Source organism: Emys orbicularis, chromosome 21 (genome assembly GCF_028017835.1).
Source record: "Emys orbicularis isolate rEmyOrb1 chromosome 21, rEmyOrb1.hap1, whole genome shotgun sequence".
NCBI classification, from domain to species: Eukaryota; Metazoa; Chordata; order Testudines; family Emydidae; genus Emys; species Emys orbicularis.
The window spans coordinates 19574347-19594709 of NC_088703.1; the positions used below are offsets into that span (position 1 = coordinate 19574347).

At 51.2% G+C, this 20363-nt stretch overlaps 1 protein-coding gene across 1 annotated transcript in view; it reads right to left on the reverse strand.

The window, feature by feature from the left end:
* Window positions 1–20363, reverse strand: part of LOC135893069 (immunoglobulin superfamily member 1-like) — a 127762-nt gene that overhangs the window by 453 nt on the left and 106946 nt on the right. The window contains exons 9-19 of the mRNA XM_065420858.1: window positions 19987–20115; window positions 19343–19370; window positions 18491–18534; window positions 17815–17852; window positions 17443–17493; window positions 17349–17400; window positions 4594–4612; window positions 3881–4235; window positions 2836–2990; window positions 2598–2633; window positions 1033–1208 (exon numbers count right to left, since the gene is read on the reverse strand). Of these exons, the coding sequence (XP_065276930.1) occupies window positions 1033–1208; window positions 2598–2633; window positions 2836–2990; window positions 3881–4235; window positions 4594–4612; window positions 17349–17400; window positions 17443–17493; window positions 17815–17852; window positions 18491–18534; window positions 19343–19370; window positions 19987–20115 (1083 nt within the window). The remainder of the gene's footprint in view (window positions 1–1032; window positions 1209–2597; window positions 2634–2835; window positions 2991–3880; window positions 4236–4593; window positions 4613–17348; window positions 17401–17442; window positions 17494–17814; window positions 17853–18490; window positions 18535–19342; window positions 19371–19986; window positions 20116–20363) is intronic.

Sequence of the window (20363 nt, forward strand, 5' to 3'; positions counted from 1 at the left end):
CCCTGCCCCTGCCCCGAGGCCCCACCCCCAATTCACTCCATCTCCCTCCCTCCGTCGCTTGCTCTCCCCCACCGTCACTCACTCGCTCATTTTCACCAGGCTGGGCCAGGGGGTTGGGGAGTTGCGGAGCCGGCGCTCGGGTCAGGGCCAGTGCACAGAGCCCCTATGGCCACCCTGCGCCTAGGAGCCAGAGGGAGATACCAGCAGCTTTCTGGGAGCCGCCCTGACTTTTAACTGCCATGCCAGGGTCCCTTTGCAATAGGGTGATCTGGTCAAAAACCGGACACCTGGCAACCCGAGCCACAGGGCCCGCCCGGGCACCCAGCTGGTCCCAACTCCATATCCAGGCCCCTGGAACCTGTCCCTCTCCTGGGATCCCCCAGTAGCTTCCAGGCAGCAACCTACAGGGCAGGAGGTGCCGGAGGAGCTGGGGGTCTGGTGGTGAGGAAGGGGCAGGGGCTTCCCCTCCCCCTGGTGTCTGGGCTCATGCACCAGGAGTCACTTCCCCCATCCCACCCAACCAGCCCCAATCCCCGGGGGAGGCTTCTTGGGCAGCATGAGCCTTCCAGGGCTGGTCAATGGTGATTCCCCCCCTGGCCCCGGTACCTGACTGGGTGGGAGCCAGCGCTGCTCCAGGCTGGGTTGGGTCAGTTCCCCCTGCGGGAATAGAACCAGTGTCTGTCAGGATGGGGGGAGGGGCTGAAACAGTGACTCAGTGATCCCCCTCAACTCAGCTTCAATCGTCACTGCCATTCATGGGGGGGGCCCGTCCTGGCTCAGCAGTCCCTGGGCCCTGACTCTTCTGTGTGTCCCCAGAGTGGGGACAGATGTCTGGGGGCAAGGATCCCCCCTCAGCCCCAAATCTCCAGCGGCTGCTGCTCCCCCTTTGCTGGGGAACCCTCCAGTGACTCCCCTCTACTGGGCCCAGGGCTCAGGGCAGAGCCTGGCTCTGAGAGTCCCATAAGTGCCGAGCCCCTGAGGACCCAACTGGTTGTGGGGCTGGGAGTGGGGATGCCGGGCAGGGCCCCTCACCTGCTATCACCACCTGCACGGGGTGGCTTGGCTGTGAGGAGACAAAGGGCTCTGATTGGGGCCGGTAGCTGCAGCTGTAGCTCCCTCCGTGCTGCCGGCCCACGGTGGGGATGCGGAACTCAGGGTAGTGACCGAAGTGAGGCTCAGAAAGATGGAGGGTCTGAGTAAGCTGGGATCTGTGGAGAGGAGTCAGGCTGTGAGAGCCAGACCTGGGCACCCACCCAGCCCTGGACTCCCTGGCCAGCCCCAGCCCCGGGCAGATGCAGGGGCCGCTGGGCAGAGATTGTCTCTCAGATCCCAGAGCTCCCCCCACCCAGAATCCAGGCCCTGCGAGCTGGGCTCCCAGCCCCACAGACATCAAGCCACGGCTCCCTAATTCTTGGGATCCTCATATACCGTGTGTGGCCCCTGCCTTGTTCACTGCGTCCAGCCTGCCCTGGACAGAGCGACTCACAGGCTCGTCTCTGGTTGAAAAGGGAACCTGGCAGTGCCACTGACCGGACACTGTCTGATTACCTGCAGTACCTGGCCTGTGCCACCAGGGTTTGGAGAGGGACCCCTCTGGATTCACAAACAAACAGGCAGTTAGTGGGGGTGACACAAACCACGTCCATCTGATTCAATCCTCTCCCCATCTGTCGCTCCAGCGTTTCACCCCCCGCCTGTCCCTGGGGTGCAGGCCCGGCCCCGCGGCTCACAGCCGGGGAGAGACACAGCAGGGGGGAAAGGAGATTTCCAGTTTCTGATTCCTTTAGTTCTCCAGGGTCAATTCAGCCCAGCCCCCGCTGCAGTCATGGGTGACTCCGATTGAACCTGGGCTGAGATCAGAATGTGGCGCTTCCCCCACTGCCCTCAGGGGATGAATTGGGATCTACCCTGTGGGGTTCCTGGTCCAAATTCAGATCCTTTGAGCAAGCGGCTCCCAGGACAGGCCCCCTTCCACCCTCCACAAAAAAACACGTTTGGAAAATCCCCTGTTGTTTGAACAGTTTCCTGCCCACCCCTGGGGCTCAAACTCTGGCTCTGCTCTGCCCCAAACCGCTCTCAGCCGCTGGGGATTTAGCTCCGCTCTGCACGGTGCTGGCAGCCCCTTTGGGGATGGGATATTCCCAAAGCTGTTCAGGGGACGTTCCAAACGCTGGGTCGGGCTGAGCCTGACCCACGAGCAAAGCAGTGACGCGCGTGTGCAGCAAGCCGAGGGTGAGACACAACGGTGCATTGCTCCAGTCCCTCTGCGTGTCCACTTCTTACAGCCCTGCTCTGCCTGACCCACTCCCCGGGCTCCTGCCAGCTCCCCGGGCACTGTGCGGGGGTGCTGTGGGGTGGCTGGTGCCTTCACTCTGTATTTCATGGGAGGCAGAGCTTTGAGTGCAGGTGAATTCACCGTGTGGTGCCCATCCCTATAATGAGTGGGGTGAGGGCTCAGTCCCCACCTCTGGGTGTGGGAGGGAGCAGAGATCTGACAGGATCATCCCTTGGGGGGATCTGCGCCCCCCACCCCCCCGACATCACTCATCCTTCATGTGGAAATTCCCCCAGCTGCCCCATTCCCCACAGATACTCACCTCCCAACACCCCGCTCCACCCGGCCAGCCAGCAGCCTGGAAAGGAGATGGGTCATTAGGGACCAGATCCCAGAGCAACTGGATCCTACACCCTGGTCTCAGTTCCCCCCCAGCCATGGACAGAAGCCCTGGTTGTCTCTGATACTCACTGAGGAAGAGGATTGTGAGAGCAGACGCCATGACGGGGCAGTGGGGGACCCCTCAGAGCTGCCACCAACACCCCGGTGCCAAGCTTGACCAAGCCTGAGGCCCGAGTGCGAGCAGAATGAAGAACTGTGCCAGGGGCTGCAGCCCCAGGAAGCCCGTGATGCGCTCGGCCCCTTTCTTCCCCATCAGATGGTTTCTCTGCAATCTCCAAGCCAAATCTACCATGGTCAGAGCAAAGACAGCTCCCTGAAATGGCCAGCAAACCACATCCCCTCCTGAAGCTGCCTGGTCCCCTCCTGCCCCCCATCACCTCCCAGCCCCACATGGGAGCTGCCCAGTCTGGGGACCAGCTGGGAATGGGGCAATCTCAGGAGGTGTCAAGAGGTGCCCAGGGTGCCCTGATCTTTTCCAACAGGCCTGTCTAGCCTCCCTGGAGCAGCATCTCAGAGCAGAGGAGAGCTCCCACCCCCCACAGACAGTGCCCCCCACGAAGCAACCCTCTCTCATGGAGTGGGGCAGAGATTCCTTCCTGACCCAGCAGGGCCCAGCGCCCGCCCTGGAGGATGAGGGTGGAGGGGCCTGGACAACCTTCTTCTAAGGGACAGTAGCTGCAGATGCTGTTCTTAGCCCGGAGGCGTAGGAAAGAGACAGGACTGCACGGTTGGAGGGGTTGTGGTTTCTGGCCCCTGTGACAGAGGATGGGAGGGATACATTTAAATCCTGAGTTTTTAAAGGAACAGCCAATAAAGCCACGAAAGGGGAAGTCTGCCCAGAGCCAGCTCTCACCTGCTGTCTCTGCTAGAGCCAGTGAAACTCTGCGTAAACCTGATGGCCCAGCACCAGCGCCGGCTTTAGGGGCGGGCGACCGCCTGGGGTGCCGGGCTAGCAGGGTGCCAGGCTCAGGGTGCCGGTTTTGTTGTTAGTGACAAAAGGGAAAATCGAATGTTTGAAGTAAAATGTTTCAGAAGAAAAAATTCCAGAGGGAGTTTTTTTATGGCTCGTTGTCCCTGCTGAAGCATCTATCAAAGAAAGGTACGGACCAATGAAGCACCAGGAAAAGACCGGGGAGGGGGGGGTTGTATGACTTTAGTAAGCTGCCGGCGGACAGGAAAACACGGCTGAGCCATTGTACGGACCTTCACCAGGCGCTGACACATGGGGATTGTATGGACGTCAATGACAAAGACCTCTCTGTCGAATCGGACAACATCTGTCATGTTTTGCCACACTGGACATGCTCCCCACTCCAAGTTCTCCAACACACACGTGATGTAGAGCTGAAGGACCCTTCTGGCCACAGTCGTGTGTGGTGAGCGGAGCTTTTCGAAGCTCAGGCTCATTAAAACGTATCTGTGATCTACGATGGCCAAAGGGAAACGGATGTCGCTGGCTATTTTATCGCTTGAAAATGCCAATGGCCGGTCTTTGGCTCCCTCTTGGATGCTGCACTTCAGTTCGTGCCGGCAAAGGTGAGAAAAGCGACTTTTCGAACTAAAGGACCAGGGATAACATTCTCAGGCGGTCACCTGCTGTAACATGATTTAATACCGGCTGGGGCACAGGTCAAGTCCTTGACGTTAGTACTTTTCAGTTATTTTTACAATTAAAATGTTTCTATAAGCTAAGAAGAATTTTTTTTTATTTTTCTTATCTATGGCATGAATAAATATACATTTACAGATCCTAGTGTGCAAATTTATTGTCTTATACAACAAGAATAAATCATGAATTCAAATCGTGCATCGAAGTCATGAAATGGGCTACAAATGCAATAAAAAGTAAAGTATTCAAAAGTTTAACAAATGCAGAGTGGCTCCTGGGGTGCCATTACGTCCTGCCCAACACCTACCTAGTAATGTATTCCAGTTCTGGAAGGGGAGTGGGGTTCAGGGGTTAGAGCAGGGAAAGGGCTGGGTGCCAGGACTCTTGGGTTCTATCCTGGCTCTGGGAGGGGAGCGGGGTCTAGTGGTTAAAGCAGCCCCCCCGTGCCTGTTCCAGAGTGGCCCATCTCACCCAGGTGTTACACACGAGTGCCCGGGGAGGGGGGCTGGTTTGTGGTTCTGTGTTTATTACAAATCTGGAGGGTGACAGGATGCACAATATAGTAGAATCTCAGAGTTACAAACACCTCGGGAATGGGTTGTTTGTAACTCTGAAATGTTCCTAACTCTGAATAAAATGTTCTGGTTCTTTCAAAAGTTTACAGCTGACCATTGATTTCACATGGCTTTGAAACTTGACTATGCAGAAGAAAAATCCTGCTTTTAACCATATTCATTTAAATGAAACAAACACAGAAACAGTTTCCTTCCCTTGTTAAAGCTGTTTTAAAACTTTCCCTTTTTTTTTTAGTACTTTGTTTAACATAGAATGGTTCTGTATTGGCTTTTTTTTGGGTCTCTTCTGGGGTTGAGGAGTTTGGAATGTGGGAGGGGGATCAGGGCTGGGGCAGAGGGTTGGGGTGCAGGGGGGTGAGGGCTCCAGCTGGGGGTGCGGGCTCTGGGGTGGGGCCGGGGATGGGGGGCTTGGGGTACAGGAGGGTGCTCTGGAGCTACAGCAGGGAGAAAGAGGATTCCCCGAGCTCTCTGTCCTGGCAGCAGCACCTGGCTGGAGAGAGAGGCAGCCCTGCCCCAGTCGTGGCAGGTCTGGGCCAGGGCTGGGTTCAGGCTGGGTTCGGGTCACCCTTCCCCAAGCCGCAGCAGGTCTGTGGCTGAGTTGGGGCCGGGGGAGGGGCACTCTGGCAACAGCAGGTCTGGCCAGGGCTACATTCAGGTGCCCCCTTGACCAGCTGCAGCAGATCACGGCCGGGCGGGTTCTTTGAACACATGTGAGGTGCTAAATAGGCTGCTGTCCAGCCGAGCCGCTGCAAAGCTTACAGGGAACTTAGGTTGGGACCAAGCTTATTTCACATTTTTATTCCTGACCTTGTCACAAAAAGTGGCCGTGTGCAAATAAAATCTGCGGCTGACACAAAGTTGGGAGGTGTTGCCAATACGGAGGAGGACGGGAACATCATACACAAAATCTGGACGACCTTGAAAACTGGAGAAATAGAAATGGGATGAAATTTAACAGTGCAAAGTGCAAGATCATCCATTTAGGGACTAACAAGAAGAATTTGTGCTATAAACTGGGGACGTATCAATTGGGAGCGACAGAGGACGTGAAAGACCTGGGTGTATTGGTTGATCACAGGAGGACTATGAGACCCCAGTGTGATGCGGCTGTGAAAAAGGCTAATACAGTCCTAGGATGCATCAGGCAAGGTAGTTCCCATAGAGACAGGGAAGTGTTCGTACCATTATACAAGGCACTGGTGAGACCTCATCTGGAATAGCGTGTGCAATTCTGGTCTCCCAAGTTTAAGAAAGATCAATTCAAACTGGAAGAGGTGCAGATAAGGGCTACTAGGATGATCTGAGGAATGGAAAACCCACCTTACGAGAGGAGATTCACAGAGCTTGGCTTGATTAGCCGAACCCAAAGAAGGCTGAGGGGAGATCTGACTGCTCTGCTCTCTATAAATACATAGGAGGGATAAATACCAGGAAGGGAGAGGAGTTATTTACATTAAGCGCCAATGTGGACACAAGAACAAATGGATATAAACTGTCCATCAGCAAGTTTAGGCTTGAAATTAGATGAAGGTTTCTAAGGCCTCGTCGACATTACATAGTTTTGTCAGCAAAAGGCAGCTTTTGTCGACAAAAGAGGGGAGGTGTACACACTACAGTGCCACTTTTGCTGACAAAATTCCTCTGTTTAGCCAACAAAATAAAACCCTTTCGATGAGAGGAGTAGAATTTTTTGCCGTAAAGTTTTAGCGACAGTGTCAGCGACCACACCGTGCTTGGTTGTGTCACTGTAAGTGGCCTCCAGGAGGTGGCCCATAATGCCCATCCTGACCACTCTGGTCAGCAGTTCGAACTCTGCTGCCCGGCAGCCAGGTAAACAACCATCTGCACCTCCCTCTTTAAAGGCCCGGGAATTTTTGTAATTCCACTTCCTGTTTGCTCAGCGGAGAGCTCACATCGCATCTTCCCAGCTGACCATGGTGGCTCCAGATGGCAAAAGCCCCCTGCTTGGAGCAATGCGGAGCTTTTAGATCTGCTGAGTGCATGGGGAGAGGAGGCCGTCCAGTCCCAGCTCCGCTCCAGCTGAAGGAACTTCGACACCGAGAGGCTGATTTCTCCTGGACTGTGTGCTAAGGGCCACACTCAGGACATGGTGCGCGCAGAGCGAAGATAAAGGATCTGAGGCAGGAATATCAGAAGCCAAGGGAGGCAAACCGTTGCTCCGGTGCCGCGCTGAAGACCTGCTGCTTCTATAAGGAGCTGGATGCCATCCTCGGCTGTGACCCCACTCCACTGCAAAGAGCCCCGTGGACACTTCAGCCGGGCTGGAGGCAGCGGACAGTGGACCCAATCCCAAGGACAAAGTCGTGGACTAGGAGGTGGAGTTGGAGGACGATGCGGGGCTTACAGCAGGGTCGTCTGGTGATGCGGTCAGTCAGGAACTCTTCTCTACTCCAGAGGGTTGTAGCCAACCCCAGCAGCACATCTCTGGCGAGCAAGATGCAGGAGAGGAGACACCTGGTAAGTGATCTTTTTGAGTTGATGCTGCTCTGTTATATGACGTACAGGTGTCCTTTGCTCCATATACTGTAGAAGTGGGTGAAGGGATAGAAATCTAGAAGACTGTGCAGCTAAGCAGTGCGGCGGAACAGGGAGTTGATGTCCCAAGATTACACGGGAATCTCCAGAGAGATCTCTAGGAAACTTTCCTGGAGGTACTCGCCAATCCTCTGCCGAAGGTTCCTGGGCAGAGCTGTTTTGCTCCTTCCCCCATTGTAGGAAATTTTCCTGCACTGCTCATCAATCACTTGTGCAGGGACCAAAGCAGCACACAGGCAAGCAGCATAGGGACGGGGTCTAAAGCCGCATGCGTGAAGGAGATGCATCCTTGCTTCCTTCCTTACCCTCAGGAGTGAGATATTGGCTTCTATGACCCCTGCCTGTGGAAAATGGTGGCAGAATTTACAATCTTGTCTCTACTCATCTGCACTGTTCCCGTTGAAACATTACCTACACTCTTTGCCCCAGTTTGACCGCCCACCACCCACACAGGCTGAACTCAACATGTTTAGGGTGTTCCCCGAGATCTGTGCTTTGCTCAGGGTCTGTGGGAAAGCAGTTGATATGTTACCAGAGGTGTACTTTACTGTAATGATTCAGTGATGTGCGTGAACTAACAATCATGCTTCTGTGTGTTGTTTTTGTGCTTCTGCAGATGTGGCCTTCAGGGGAACCCCCTACACACCAGCGGAGGGCCTCCGCCAGATAAAGAAGCAACTAAGGTGGAGCAAGGAGGACATGTTCCGCGAGGTGCTTCAATCCTCAGAGGCAGAAAAAAGAGAACACAGGGAGTGGAGAGAAATGGAAAGGCAGGACAGAAAGGAGGGTGAGGAGAGCATTCAAAAGGGCCATGGGCGGATGGTAAAAGTCACGGAGGAACAAACAGAAATGCTGAAGACTCTCATCACGCTTCACTCAGAACAGAAGTAGTATATGGCTCCATAGCATTCATCACCATGCATTTTGACAGGTTTCCACGCCCCTTTTAGGGCTTATGTCCCACCTTCCCACCCCGTTTCCGTTGGCGAGGGGTGAGGAAGGCTCCATATCTCTGGTAAAAAACAGTTAACTTTTTTTTACATAAGCTATTTTTTCCTGTTTTTTTGTATAAATCCAATCTTTAAAAAGCAATCTTTTTTATTAAAACACATATGTAAACTCCTCTCAATTGCCAGTTTTCATATTCTTACCCAGTTGTTGTTGTTTTGGCACTTTAAAAACACTATTTTTAAAAGGACAGGCTAGTATCTTAAGCCTTTTTAGTTCACTAAACTTCTACAAAATATCCCTAAGAGGGGCCTTGTTTTGTTACAGCTCAGTCAATACTGTTTTTTCATAATAAACTTTAAAAAAATGTAATGCTTCAAATAGGCCTCACTGCATATAGAATATCCTTTTAAAAGGTCATGTTATGTTACATCTCAGTCAATTCTATGTTTTCGTGTTAAATGTTCAAAACCTTTATATAATGAAACACTGCATGTTTAGCAAGTGTTAAAAGTATGGGGGGGGGAGTCAAGGGGTGAGGGTATTCTTCAGATAGTCTATCTCTAAGCTTCATGCAGTCACAAAGTGGTGGTTTTTATCTTTTACAATCAGTAAATGGAATAAAATACTTGTTATAACTTTCATAAAGTATCGTTCAATGCAATCTCACCATTTTTTAAAACTTTAACAGCATTTAAAAAGTTAGGAAAGAAGTCTGTGTAAAAAAACAAGCAAACTAAAGGAGTGACCCCTAGAGCCTTGCGAAGGCAGACTATAGTGCATGGAGCACTGGCTAGCCTAATTAGTCTTATCTGTTTTTAAAATGTAAAGAAAGCCCCAGCTCCAGCCTGTGTTGTATTCTTTTAATAAAATCTATGGCCCCAAAACAAACACAGGAGCTTGTACCGGTGTCTCAGCACACGGGGTGCAAACATTTAAAAACAACGGCATTCTAATAATGCAACAAAAAATTCATACTTAAATCTAAAAGCCCTAGGAAAATAAAAGCTTAGTATAACTTTCACATAAATTTGTTAAAAAGTGGGGAGGAAAATAAACTTCTCTCTGATCCACTGGATTACAAAATAGGGGGAATATAAACTAGCTGTTACTAAAGTTCTGTGGTTTTAACTCTGGCGTGTTTTCTGCATGCTCATTTTTTTAAACTGAAACACGTATGTAAAAATGTTAAATAAAGGGCTGTCTTCATATAGGCTTGTCTTTTCAAGTGTTTATTTAATAAATTAGAAAAAAGGGGGTTTTTAGGCATTACTTTAAAAAACACATTTTTAAATGGTTTATATTATGTGTTGGCAAGCTTTTGTTAAAGGGTGGAAAAAAACAAAGAAGGTCCTGGTTGTTTAGATAAGAGCAGAGCGGGGGGGCCCTTACTTGTTTTTTCTGGGGGAAAAGGCGGGAGGGTCTCTGGCTACATACTTTAGCTTTTTTTAATACTAAAAAATAACACACGTTAGTTGAAAACTTTTTTGTCACTATACATTACTTTTATAAACAGGCTTTCTGTGTTTTAAGTTTGGGTTGTTTCTGCAGACTCACATGTTATTGAAACACCCCTATACCAAAGGACTGTGTCTTCAGGTAGGCTTGTCTTTTCAAGTGTTTATTCCTTTCCAAGCCTTTTACCTCTTTTTTTTTAAAAAATGGGGTTTTAAACCTGGGGTGCTTCTGCATGCTCTTTTTTATTGAGGTGTTTATTCGTTTACAAGCCTTTCACCTCTATTTGTTAAAAAGTGGGGAAAGAAACAAACTTCTTCTCTCTAATCCACTGGTTTACAAAATAAGGGGTATATAAACTGTCTGTTACTAAAAACCTGGGGTTTTTAACCTGGGGTGCTTCTGCCTGCTCTTTTTTATGGAAACACTTATGCCAAGGGGGCTAAATAAAGGACTGTGTCTTCATTTAGGCGTGTCTTTGCAAGTGTTTATTCCTTTACAAAACTTTCACCTCTCTTGGTTAAAAAGTGGGGGATGAAGCAATCTTCTTCTCTCTAATCCAGTGGTTTACAAAATAAGGGGAATATAAACTGTCTGCCATGAAAAACCTGTGATTTTAAACCTAGGGTGCTGTGATGGGTTGGATCACAGAAACCCCCTTGGGAGCTGCCACCCGATGTGCAAAGACTACCCCTGCTTCTGTTTTCCCTGCCAGCTCAGGATTCCAGCACCCTGTCTTGCTGAGCCAGACACTCCAGTCTGCTCTAATAAAGACTCAGGGTCTGAATCACTTGTCCCAAAGCTGCAAGTTTACCCAAAAACAGCTCACAGGAGTGTGCTTGTCTATAGCACTCAGATGCCCAACTCCCAATGGGGTCTAAACCCAGATAAATCCGTTTTACCCTGCATAAAGCTTATGCAGGGCAAACTCATAAATTGTTCGCCCTCTATAACACTGATAGAGAGATATGCACAGTTGTTTGCTCCCTCAGGTATTAATACACACTCTGAGTAAATTACTAAATAAAAAGTGATTTTATTAAATACAGACAGTAGGATTTAAGTGGTTCAAAGTAGTAACAGACAGAACAAAGTAAGTCACAAGCAAAATAAAATAAAATGCGCAAATCTATGCCTAATCAAACTAAATACAGATAAGTTCCTCACCAGTTCCAGAATGCTCCCTTTTACAGGCTAATCCTCTTTAGCCTGGGTCCAGCAATCTCTCACAACCCCTGTAGTCACTGTCTTTTTTTCAGTTTCTTTCAAGTATCCTGGGGGGGTGGAGAGGCTCCTTCTTTAGCCAGCTGAAGACAAAATGGAGGGGTCTCCCCCAGGTATAAATAGGCTTTCTCTTGTGGGAGGAGACCCCCCTCCTCCCTCCTATGCAAAGTCCAGCTCCAAGATGGAGTTTTGGAGACACCTGGGCAAGTCACATGCCCCTGCATGACTCAGTCTTTACAGGCCGATGCCATTGTCCACATGGTATCTTGCATGTCTCCAGGAAGACTTCTTATGTGGATTGGAGCATTCCAAGATGCATTGTTCCCCAAGTGTTTCCCGATCAGGTACTTAACCTGGCAAATTCCTTCCTAAAGAAGCTGACCAAATGCCTCACCAAGCTTACTTAGAAATCAAGCAAGCATACAGCCCATATTCTTAACCTCAAGTAGAAAATGGTATATAAGTACAAAGGATGAATAGATATAGTAGACCATAACCTTTACGGAGATATGTTACATGGCACAGGCAGCACAAAACATATTTCAGTTATATCATACATACATTTATAAACACCCCCCCATAAAGCCTTATGGGGTACGCTGTCACAGGTGCTTTTGCATATTTTTTTATTACAACACATACAAAAGGGATGTGTCTTAGGTTTGTCTTTTCAAGTCATTATAAAGCAGAGCTTTATTCCTTTGCAAAACGTAATGTAACTTTTACTTGTGTTTGTTAAAAAGCAGTTAAAAAAGCAAACTCCTTCTCTGTGATCCACTGACGCACAGAGGCTGCTTTGCTAACAGGAGCTTTGCTGCAGCTTCACATTGTTTTTACTAAATAAATAACCCCTGTTAGCATAAAACCTAGGGAAAAACTTTTAAAATTGTTTGTTACTTATGGTTTTAACTTTTATAAAAACCCCTATGTAAAAAGGCTACATGGCGAAAAAAATGCTGAGGGTCTGTTTCTATAGATAAGAATAAAACAGTTAAAAGGGAGGGGGAGAGAGGAGAGGAGGGGGGAGAGAAGGGAGTTGGCTCTTGTTTAAAATCTTGGGACTCTAGGATTGGTTCAAGAAAATAAATTCTATGACGCTGCTGTAGAACAAACTCTGATTGGGCCAATCCAAAGGTGGTGATAACAAGTCTGAGAGGGTCTGAACCAGGGAAGTTGCCTCATTCTACAGAAAGACTTAAAAGGTAAGAATTCTCTCTCTCTCTCTTTCTGATTCAACCATGTGCTGTCTATCTTTGCCCTTTCCAAAGGGGCTCTCTTTTTCCTTTTCTTGCCCTGTTCTTTCTTTTAACCTCTCTTTTTTTCTTAACCTACCCTGATAATGAATAGTTTAAATGCTTTTCTATTCACTTTTTTTACCAGGTGCTTAACAAACGGGCTCTGCCTGCTTCTCTCTTTCTTATTCTCTCTCTTATTCTGATTCCACCATGTGCTGTCTATCTTTGCCCTTTGCAAAGGGGGCTTTCTTTTCCCTTTTCTTGCCCTGTTCTTTCTTTTAACCTCTTTTTTTTTCTTTACCTACACTGGTATTGAATAGTTTCATGTTTTTTTATTTACTTTTTTACCCTGTGCTTACCAAACAGGCTCTGCCTTAGTAAATTCCCTTTTTAAACCTAGTTTTTAAAACCTTTTTTCTTAGCCACTCTTTATAGTTTTTACCAGGGGCTTACTAAACAGACTTTACCTTAGTAAATTCCCTTTTTAAACATAGTTTTTAATATTATTTAACTCTTTTCTTAAACTAACCCTTTAAAAACAAATATTTCCTTTAAGTTCTATCTTTCTATTCTTGAATAACCTGCCTTTACCAGCCTCTCTCCTTACTCAATCACATCCAATAAGCTTTCTTTCCTTTTTTTCTCTAAACCTTACTCAAACTTTCTTTTTTCATCTTTAAACTCGCTCACTCTCTTCTTTCAACCTTTCTCTCTCCATGTACCCAAGCACAAACACACACAACACATCCCCTAGTTAAACACACACACACACACATTTTTTTTCAAAATTGGCCAATGGCGTCAAACTTTGGCGCCAACAGACACGGGGTGGGAAGGCGGGACATAAGCCCTAAAAGGGGCGTGAAAACCTGTCAAAAATGCATGGTGATGAATGCTATCGAGCCATATACTACTAACAGATGTGTGCTTGCCCCCCTCCGCAGCCGATACATAACTATTTTCCATACCCTCCCCAAACTCCTTCCACACGTTCCTTTGAACTTTCCGGGACATCTCGGTATCCCGTTCATTCCATCTCTTCAGACAGTTTCTAAAACGATAGCTGGACTTACACACAGCTATGACAGCCTCCACTGCCCTGCACTACTACGTCTCTTCCCACCAAGCCTTTTGTGTGTGTTAATTAGTGGATAATAAAAGCAAACTCTCTGAAAGAGAACTAATCTTTATTTGTGTCCTACACATATTGATTACTGCTGGTGCATGTAGTTTAATCATTTGCTTACTGTCAATCCAACTATGGATGCATCACAAGTATTAGGTAAAATAAAAAAAATCAAACTAATGAATCATGGCAGGTTGCTGAATAGAAATACACATTACTAGTGCTCATTATCAAAATGTTGACTTAAAGCCTCCCTGATTTGAATTTCCCCCCGTTGTGCCCCCCTAATAGCCCTGTTATCAGGCTGCTCAAAATCAGCAGCCAGATGATCTGCCTCAGCGCTCCACTCCTGGACAAAATTTTCACCCTTATGCTCACAAAAATTATGGAGTGTGCAGCAGGCAGCTATGACCATGGGAATATTTTCCTCACTTAGGTCTAACCTGCCATAAAGGCATTGCCACCGTGCTTTTAATCTGCCACAGGCACATTCCACAGTCATTCTGCACCTACTCAGCCTATTCTTGAAGTGCTCCTTGCTGCTGTCCAGGTTTCTCATGTAAGGCTTCATGAGCCGATGGGACTAAGAGGTATGCTGGGTCTCCCAGGATCACTATGGGCATTTCAACACCCTCCACTGGAATCTTCCAGCCTGGAAAGAAAGTCCCTCCTTGCAGCTTTCTGTACAGGCCAGTGTTCCTGAAGATGTGTGTGTCATGCACCTGCCTGGACCACCCTGCATTGATGTCAGTGAAACACCCAGAGTGATCAACAAGCACCTGTAATACTATGGAGAAGTACCCCTTTCTATTGATGTGCTCTGTCACAAGATGGTCCGGGGCCAAAATTGGAACATTCATTCCATCTATCACCCTCTTGCAGTTAGAGAATCCCATTGCCCATCCACTTTTTCATGCACATTGCCAAGAGTCACAGTCCTTCATAGCGAGATGTGACCAATGGCTCTTCACACTTGTGTTAACAGGGCACCCGCGGTCAACTTCCCCACTCCCAGCTGATTCCAACTGACTGGTAGCAGTCTGGAGTCGCCAGCGTCCCCACAGCAATCGCCAGGCTCTTCTCCATGAGAGGCTGCTCTCATTTGGGTGTCCTTGAGCTGCAGGGCTGGGGCGAGCTCTGCACACAGGTCCAGGAAGGTGGCTTCCTTCATCCGAAAGTTCTGTATCCACAGTTCATTGTCCCAGGCCAGGCGACTGGTAACTGCAGATAGTGGGGACGGGAGGGTGCAATGATGGGCTCCCCGCCACCACCGCCACGGTCAGCTTCCTGGTGACTGCCAAGGGCCCCTCCAGCAACACCCTCATGACCACGGCACCTGGGTGGTTGCCCACCTTGCCCACACTTAAGGCCGGCCCTGCCAGGGTCGTCCTGAGGGAAAATGTCACCCTAGGCGAATTTGTATTTTTGCGCCTTGGCCCCTGCTGCCTCCCCCACCCCCCATATCACCCTTGGTCCCCGCTGCCTCCCCCCCTTGCCCTGACTCCCTGAGCTTCCTTCTGCGCACCCAGGCAGGCTAATCCAGACCCGCACTCAAGCAGGTACATACATTTCCTTGCTGGATTAATACTTATTTCACCAGACCTGTTTCTTCCGTGAAGAGGAGTTATTCTCACGGGGACCATGCAGCTGTTGGTGAGGAAGCAATGGGACTCAGCAGGCTTCCCCATGCCCCTTCTGGCAGAAAGCTGCACTGCCAGCCCCGTCTCACTTCCTGGCTCTGGGCAACACCTCGTGGGGATCAGTGGGATCGTTTGCTGCTGGAGTCTCTCCCATGCACATTCCTTCCACCAGGATCAGTCCGACTCGCTCCCTGGCAGAACTTGGGGGTAGGGGGCATGTGACCCAGCATGTCCCCCCCCACACGTTGTCTATTCCAGACCTGCATAACAATGCGATCCCACCAATCAGTGCTCGTTTCCCGAGCCCAAAAGCGACGGTCTGCCGTGTGCAGCCGCTCCGTGAATGCCAGAAGGAAGCTGGTGTTGATTCTTTCCATGGCACACAGCAGCTTGGGGAACTCTGATTCCTGTTCAGACTGGGAGCTCATGACATACTGCCTGACCAGCCACGCTGCATTCCAGCAGTGGAGGGATCCATCCTTTCACACAGGGATGGCGGGCGCACCAGAAACAGGGGCTGTTGGAAAATGCCGTGAAACACAGTCGGAACAGCGTGGAATGCTGGGACAGAAAATAAGGCACCATGGGTGTCATAACTATAAAAGGAAGGGTAACAACCCTCCTGTGTAAAATACTATAAAATCACTCCTGGCCAGAGACACCAAAATCCTTTTACCTATAAAGGGTTAAGAAGCTCAGGTAACCTGGCTGACACCTGACCCAAAGGACCAATAAGGGGACAAGATACTTTCAAATCTGGAGGGGGGGAGGATTTTGTTTGTGTGCTCTTTGTTTTGGGGGTTGTTCGCTCTTGGGACTAAGAGGGACTGGACATCAATCCATGCTCTCCAAATCTTTCTGAACAAGTCTCTCATATTTCAAACTTGTAAGTAACAGCCAGGCAAGGCGTGTTAGTTTTATCTTTGTTTTACCAACTTGTAAATGTTCCTTTGCTAGAGGGAGGTTTATCCCTGTTTTGTTGTAACTTTGAAACTAAGGCTAGAGGGGGTTCCTCTGGGCTCTTTGAATCTGATTACCCTGTAAAGTTATTTTCCATCCTGATTTTACAGAGATAATTTTTTCCCTTTTCTTTAATTAAAATTCTTCTTTTAAGAACCTGATTGATTTTTCATAGTTTTAAGATCCAAGGGTTTTGGATCTGTGTTCACCAGGACTAATTGGTGAGGGTATACTCTCAAGCCTACCCAGGAAAAGGGGTGTAAGGACTTGGGGTGGGGGAATTAGTCTCAAATCTGCTCAGGAAAGGAGGGGGTTGAGCCTTGGGAAATATTTGGGGAAAGGCAGAGTTCCAAGTGGCTCTCCCCTAAGATTTGGAACACGCTTGGTGTTGGCAGCTAACTGTTAACCTAAGCTGGTAAATAAGCATAAGGGGCTTTCATGTGGGTCCCCACATCTGTACCCTAGAGTTCAGAGTGGGGAAGGAACCTTGACAATGGGACGTTGAGCCTGCCCCCATGATGCACTGCGATCCCCCGCCTTCCCACAAGCCCTAGCTGCAGAAGGTGCCGAGTAGCATGGTGGGATAGCTACCCACAATGCACTGCTCTCGCTGTTGATGCAAACGTGTATGTGCTCTGCTGGCAGAGGAAGCGCAGTGTGAACGTGCAAGAACGATTTTATTATGGCACTTTTTGTCGACAACACTCTGTAGTGTAGACAAGGCCCAACCGTCAGAGGAGCGAAGTTCTGGAGCAGCCTCCCAAGGGACCTAACTGGCTTCAAGACTGAGCTTGAGACGTTTCTGGAGGGGACGGGATGAGGAGACATCCCACAGTGGCATGGAGCCAATCCGCGACTGCTAGCAGCAAATCTCTCCAATGGCCAGAGTCGGGACACTCGCTGGGGAGGGCTCTGAGTTACTACAGAGAATCCGTTCCCAGGTGTCCGGCTGGTGGGTCTTGCCCACATGCTCAGGGTCTAACTGGTTGCCGTATCTGGGGTCAGGAAGGAATTTTCCCCAGGTCAGATTGGCAGAGACACTGGGGGCGGGGGGGGGGGGCGGGTTTGCCTTTGTCTGCAGCCTGGGGTGCGGGGCACTGGCAGGTTTCAACTAGTGTCACTGGTGGATTCTCTGTAACTTGAAATCTTTAATCCATGATTTGAGGCCGTCAGTGACTCAGCCGGAGGCTGGGGTCTGCTGCAGGAGTGGGTGGGTGAGGTTCTGTGGCCTGCGAAGTGCAGCAGCCCAGACCAGATGATCACAATGGACCCTTAAAGCCTATGAGTCAATGAGTCTGTCACCCACTGGGGGCTGGCACCCCATGGCTGCGGGGGACTCTCACTGCGGGGACCCTGGCTCATGTTGATCGTGGCATATACGCTGGGCTGGGCGGGCTCAAGGCTAGGGGCCAGATCCACCCGCTTTGCGTACCATGCCTGGTGGTCCAGCTCGGCGTAGGTGAGTCCGTCGGTGCCGGGGTCGGGCTCCTGGGGACAGGAGGGGACAGAGTCACTGGAGGTGAGGGTGTATGTGTGCGCACCAAGTGCCCACACACACATTCACACAGAGCAGGGCGTGTCCCCTCCAGCAGGCGGTGACAGGGACACACACAAACACACACACACACACACACACACACACACACACACACACTCACACACACCCCAGCAATCCCAGATGCGATCCCATGAGCCCCTCCCAGCAACCCCACCCGACCCCAAAATACTGAGTGTGCCAGATAAGGTGAGTGGGGCCCATGTGGGTCAGAGTTGGGGGTCAGGGCACACAGGTGGACAGGGGACACTTACCAAGGTCTGTGTCTCTTTCCCTTCATCAACGGAGGAGTCTGCAGAACAGAGACACCCGCTGAGCTGCACCCCCGGTCGGCCCAGAGCAGAACCCCACACCCAGCTTCGACCCCTCCGTCCAGCCAGGGGGCTCAGAGACTGTCAGAGCCACACCTCCCCTGCCCCATAGCATGAGCCATGGTCATTAGCCCCGTGTTTAAGAGAGGAAAACTGAGGCGCAGAGATGGCACAGAGTCTAGGGGGTTATGGCAGGGCTGGGAGGCAGGATGCCTGGGTTGTCACCCTGGCTTTGGGAGGGAAGTGGGGTCTAATGGTTAGAGCAGGGGTCTGGGAGCCAAGACTGGATGGGGATTCTCCCCAGGTCATTGGCTGGGAAGGTCTGATGGAGAAATGAAGGGGAGACACACAAAGCCCCAGGGCTGGGGTGGGAGAATGGAGGGCCCCACAGAGGGAGACCCTGAACTAGAGGGGGAGGGGAGGGTGGCCCACAGGGAGCTGGTTGGGAGGAGGCAGGAAGTTCAGCTGACACCGGCTACCTCTGGGGCCCTCTCCTTAATCCCGCCTAGCAGCAGCTGTAAACCAGGCCCTGCCCCGTATGGGTGGAGCCCCCAGAAGCCCCGCCCCTCTCCAGGTGTCCTGCCCCCCCCCATGGTACCCCCTTGGGTCTGTTACTCACAGACGAGGTCTTGCTGAGCTGGGGCCTTCAACACCCCCAAGGGGCTGGTGCTAAAAGAGAAAAAATCCACTTGTAAATGTCATATCCCCCCACCCGCATGGAGATTCCCCAACACACCAGAGAGCCCCCAATCCTGCCTCACACTGAACCCTGTTCCCTAACCCCCAACCACACAGGGGCCAAGCAGGGGAGCGGACATAAAAAAAGGCACCACCCGCTGCGGCACTTGTACTCACTGGGCGGCGCTCCGAGTCTTTGGCTGCGCGTCCTTCACTGGCTCCGGGTCTTCCCTGGCACTGAAGGACCCGCCCCCCGCCGAAGTGCCGCCAAAGACCTGGAGCACCGCTGGGTGAGTAAAAATTAAAAAGGCGCCTCTAGCCGGGAAAGGGATTCTCGGCCAGGGCTCACGGGGCCCCTGCGGAGCCCGGGGAAAATTGCCACCCGGGCGGCCCTGCAACTACAACCACTAGACCCCACTCCCCTGCCAGAGCTGGGGACAGAACCCAGGCAGAGGCGACACATGTGTGTGTGGGGGGGAAACAGGGTCACATGACACCCTCCCCAGACAGCTCAGTCACATGGTGCAGCTGGGCCCCCTCCCTGCAGAGCAGCTGAGCTGGACAGGGAGAGGCAGAGGCAGGAGCGGAGGAACAGCTGGGATCACTGCTTTCTGGGGGGGCATGGTGTGACTCCAGCTGTTCTGGGGCTGTGCCCCTCCACTGTCAGCAGGCCCAGGTCATCTCTGAGGAGTCCTGGCTCCCAACCCCCACTCCCCTGCCCGAGCTGGGAGAGAACCCAGGAGCCCTGTGACCCCGGCAGGTCGATCGGGAGGGGGAGGAGCCGGGTTCCTACCTGCTTGGTCTCGGTGCGGCTCCTTTTCCTGCAGAGGGACACAAACCAGAATCCCCCATGAGCCGATCGGGATCCCCCGGTCCTAGCGCCCGGCCACTCACCCCCCACAGGGCAGCAGGGATGGGGGTGTCTGGGGTGGTCCCCTCTGCTGCTGGTGCTGAGCCTGGATCCCTGCTGTGGTGGGACGGACCAGAAGGGGGCAGCACAACACCATAGCATGCACCGGGGAGAGGGACAGATTAACTCGAGGGCTTTTCCTGTCCCCAATCCTCCCTCGTTAGTGACTCATTATAATGAACACGATCCATAGGTCAGCTCCCCTGGCACCACAGGTATCTGAGAGGCACGGTGCCCATGGCTTGTTATACAGGGACGCCTCGCCCAGTGCTGAGATGCGGCCACAGATGGTGCGGGTGGGGCAGGGTGACTAGTTATATCGGGACCCCTCAGCTGGCCCTGAGATGCGGCCCCTCTGGGGTGGGACAGGTGCATGTGTACAGGGATTACACTTGCAACAACACCCTCTGCTGAGCCCCCACCCCACTACTTAGCTTTCCTGGCACAGTCCCCCATCCAAGCCGTGACCCCATCCCACCCTGCTTAGTGGCAGGTTTAACCCTTCTCTTGCTGGGTGAGGCACTTACTGGCTCGGATTTTTCTGAAGCAGACGAAGGCCACGAGGAGGAGGAGGAGGAGGAGGACGGCGGCTGCCGCGCTCACCCCGGCGATGGTGGGGCTGGTCAGACCTGGAGGTGCCGGCAATTCCGATACGCCTGGGAAACAGCAACAGCTGTGAGTGCCAGGAGCAGCTGTTATGTTCCCCCCCAGCCCCTCCCACCCCAGGTGGCGCCCAAGGGGCTGGGACACCACAGGGTGCAGTCAGCAGAAAATTCTATGGGGAGGATGTTGGGGGGCCCCAGGGCGTCAAGTGGGGTCAGAGCCAGCAACCTTTGGGGGATTTGTAGTGCTAGGGGGTGCTGGGCTGCAGGGGGAGGGGCTCAGTAGGGGGAGCTCTCCCCAT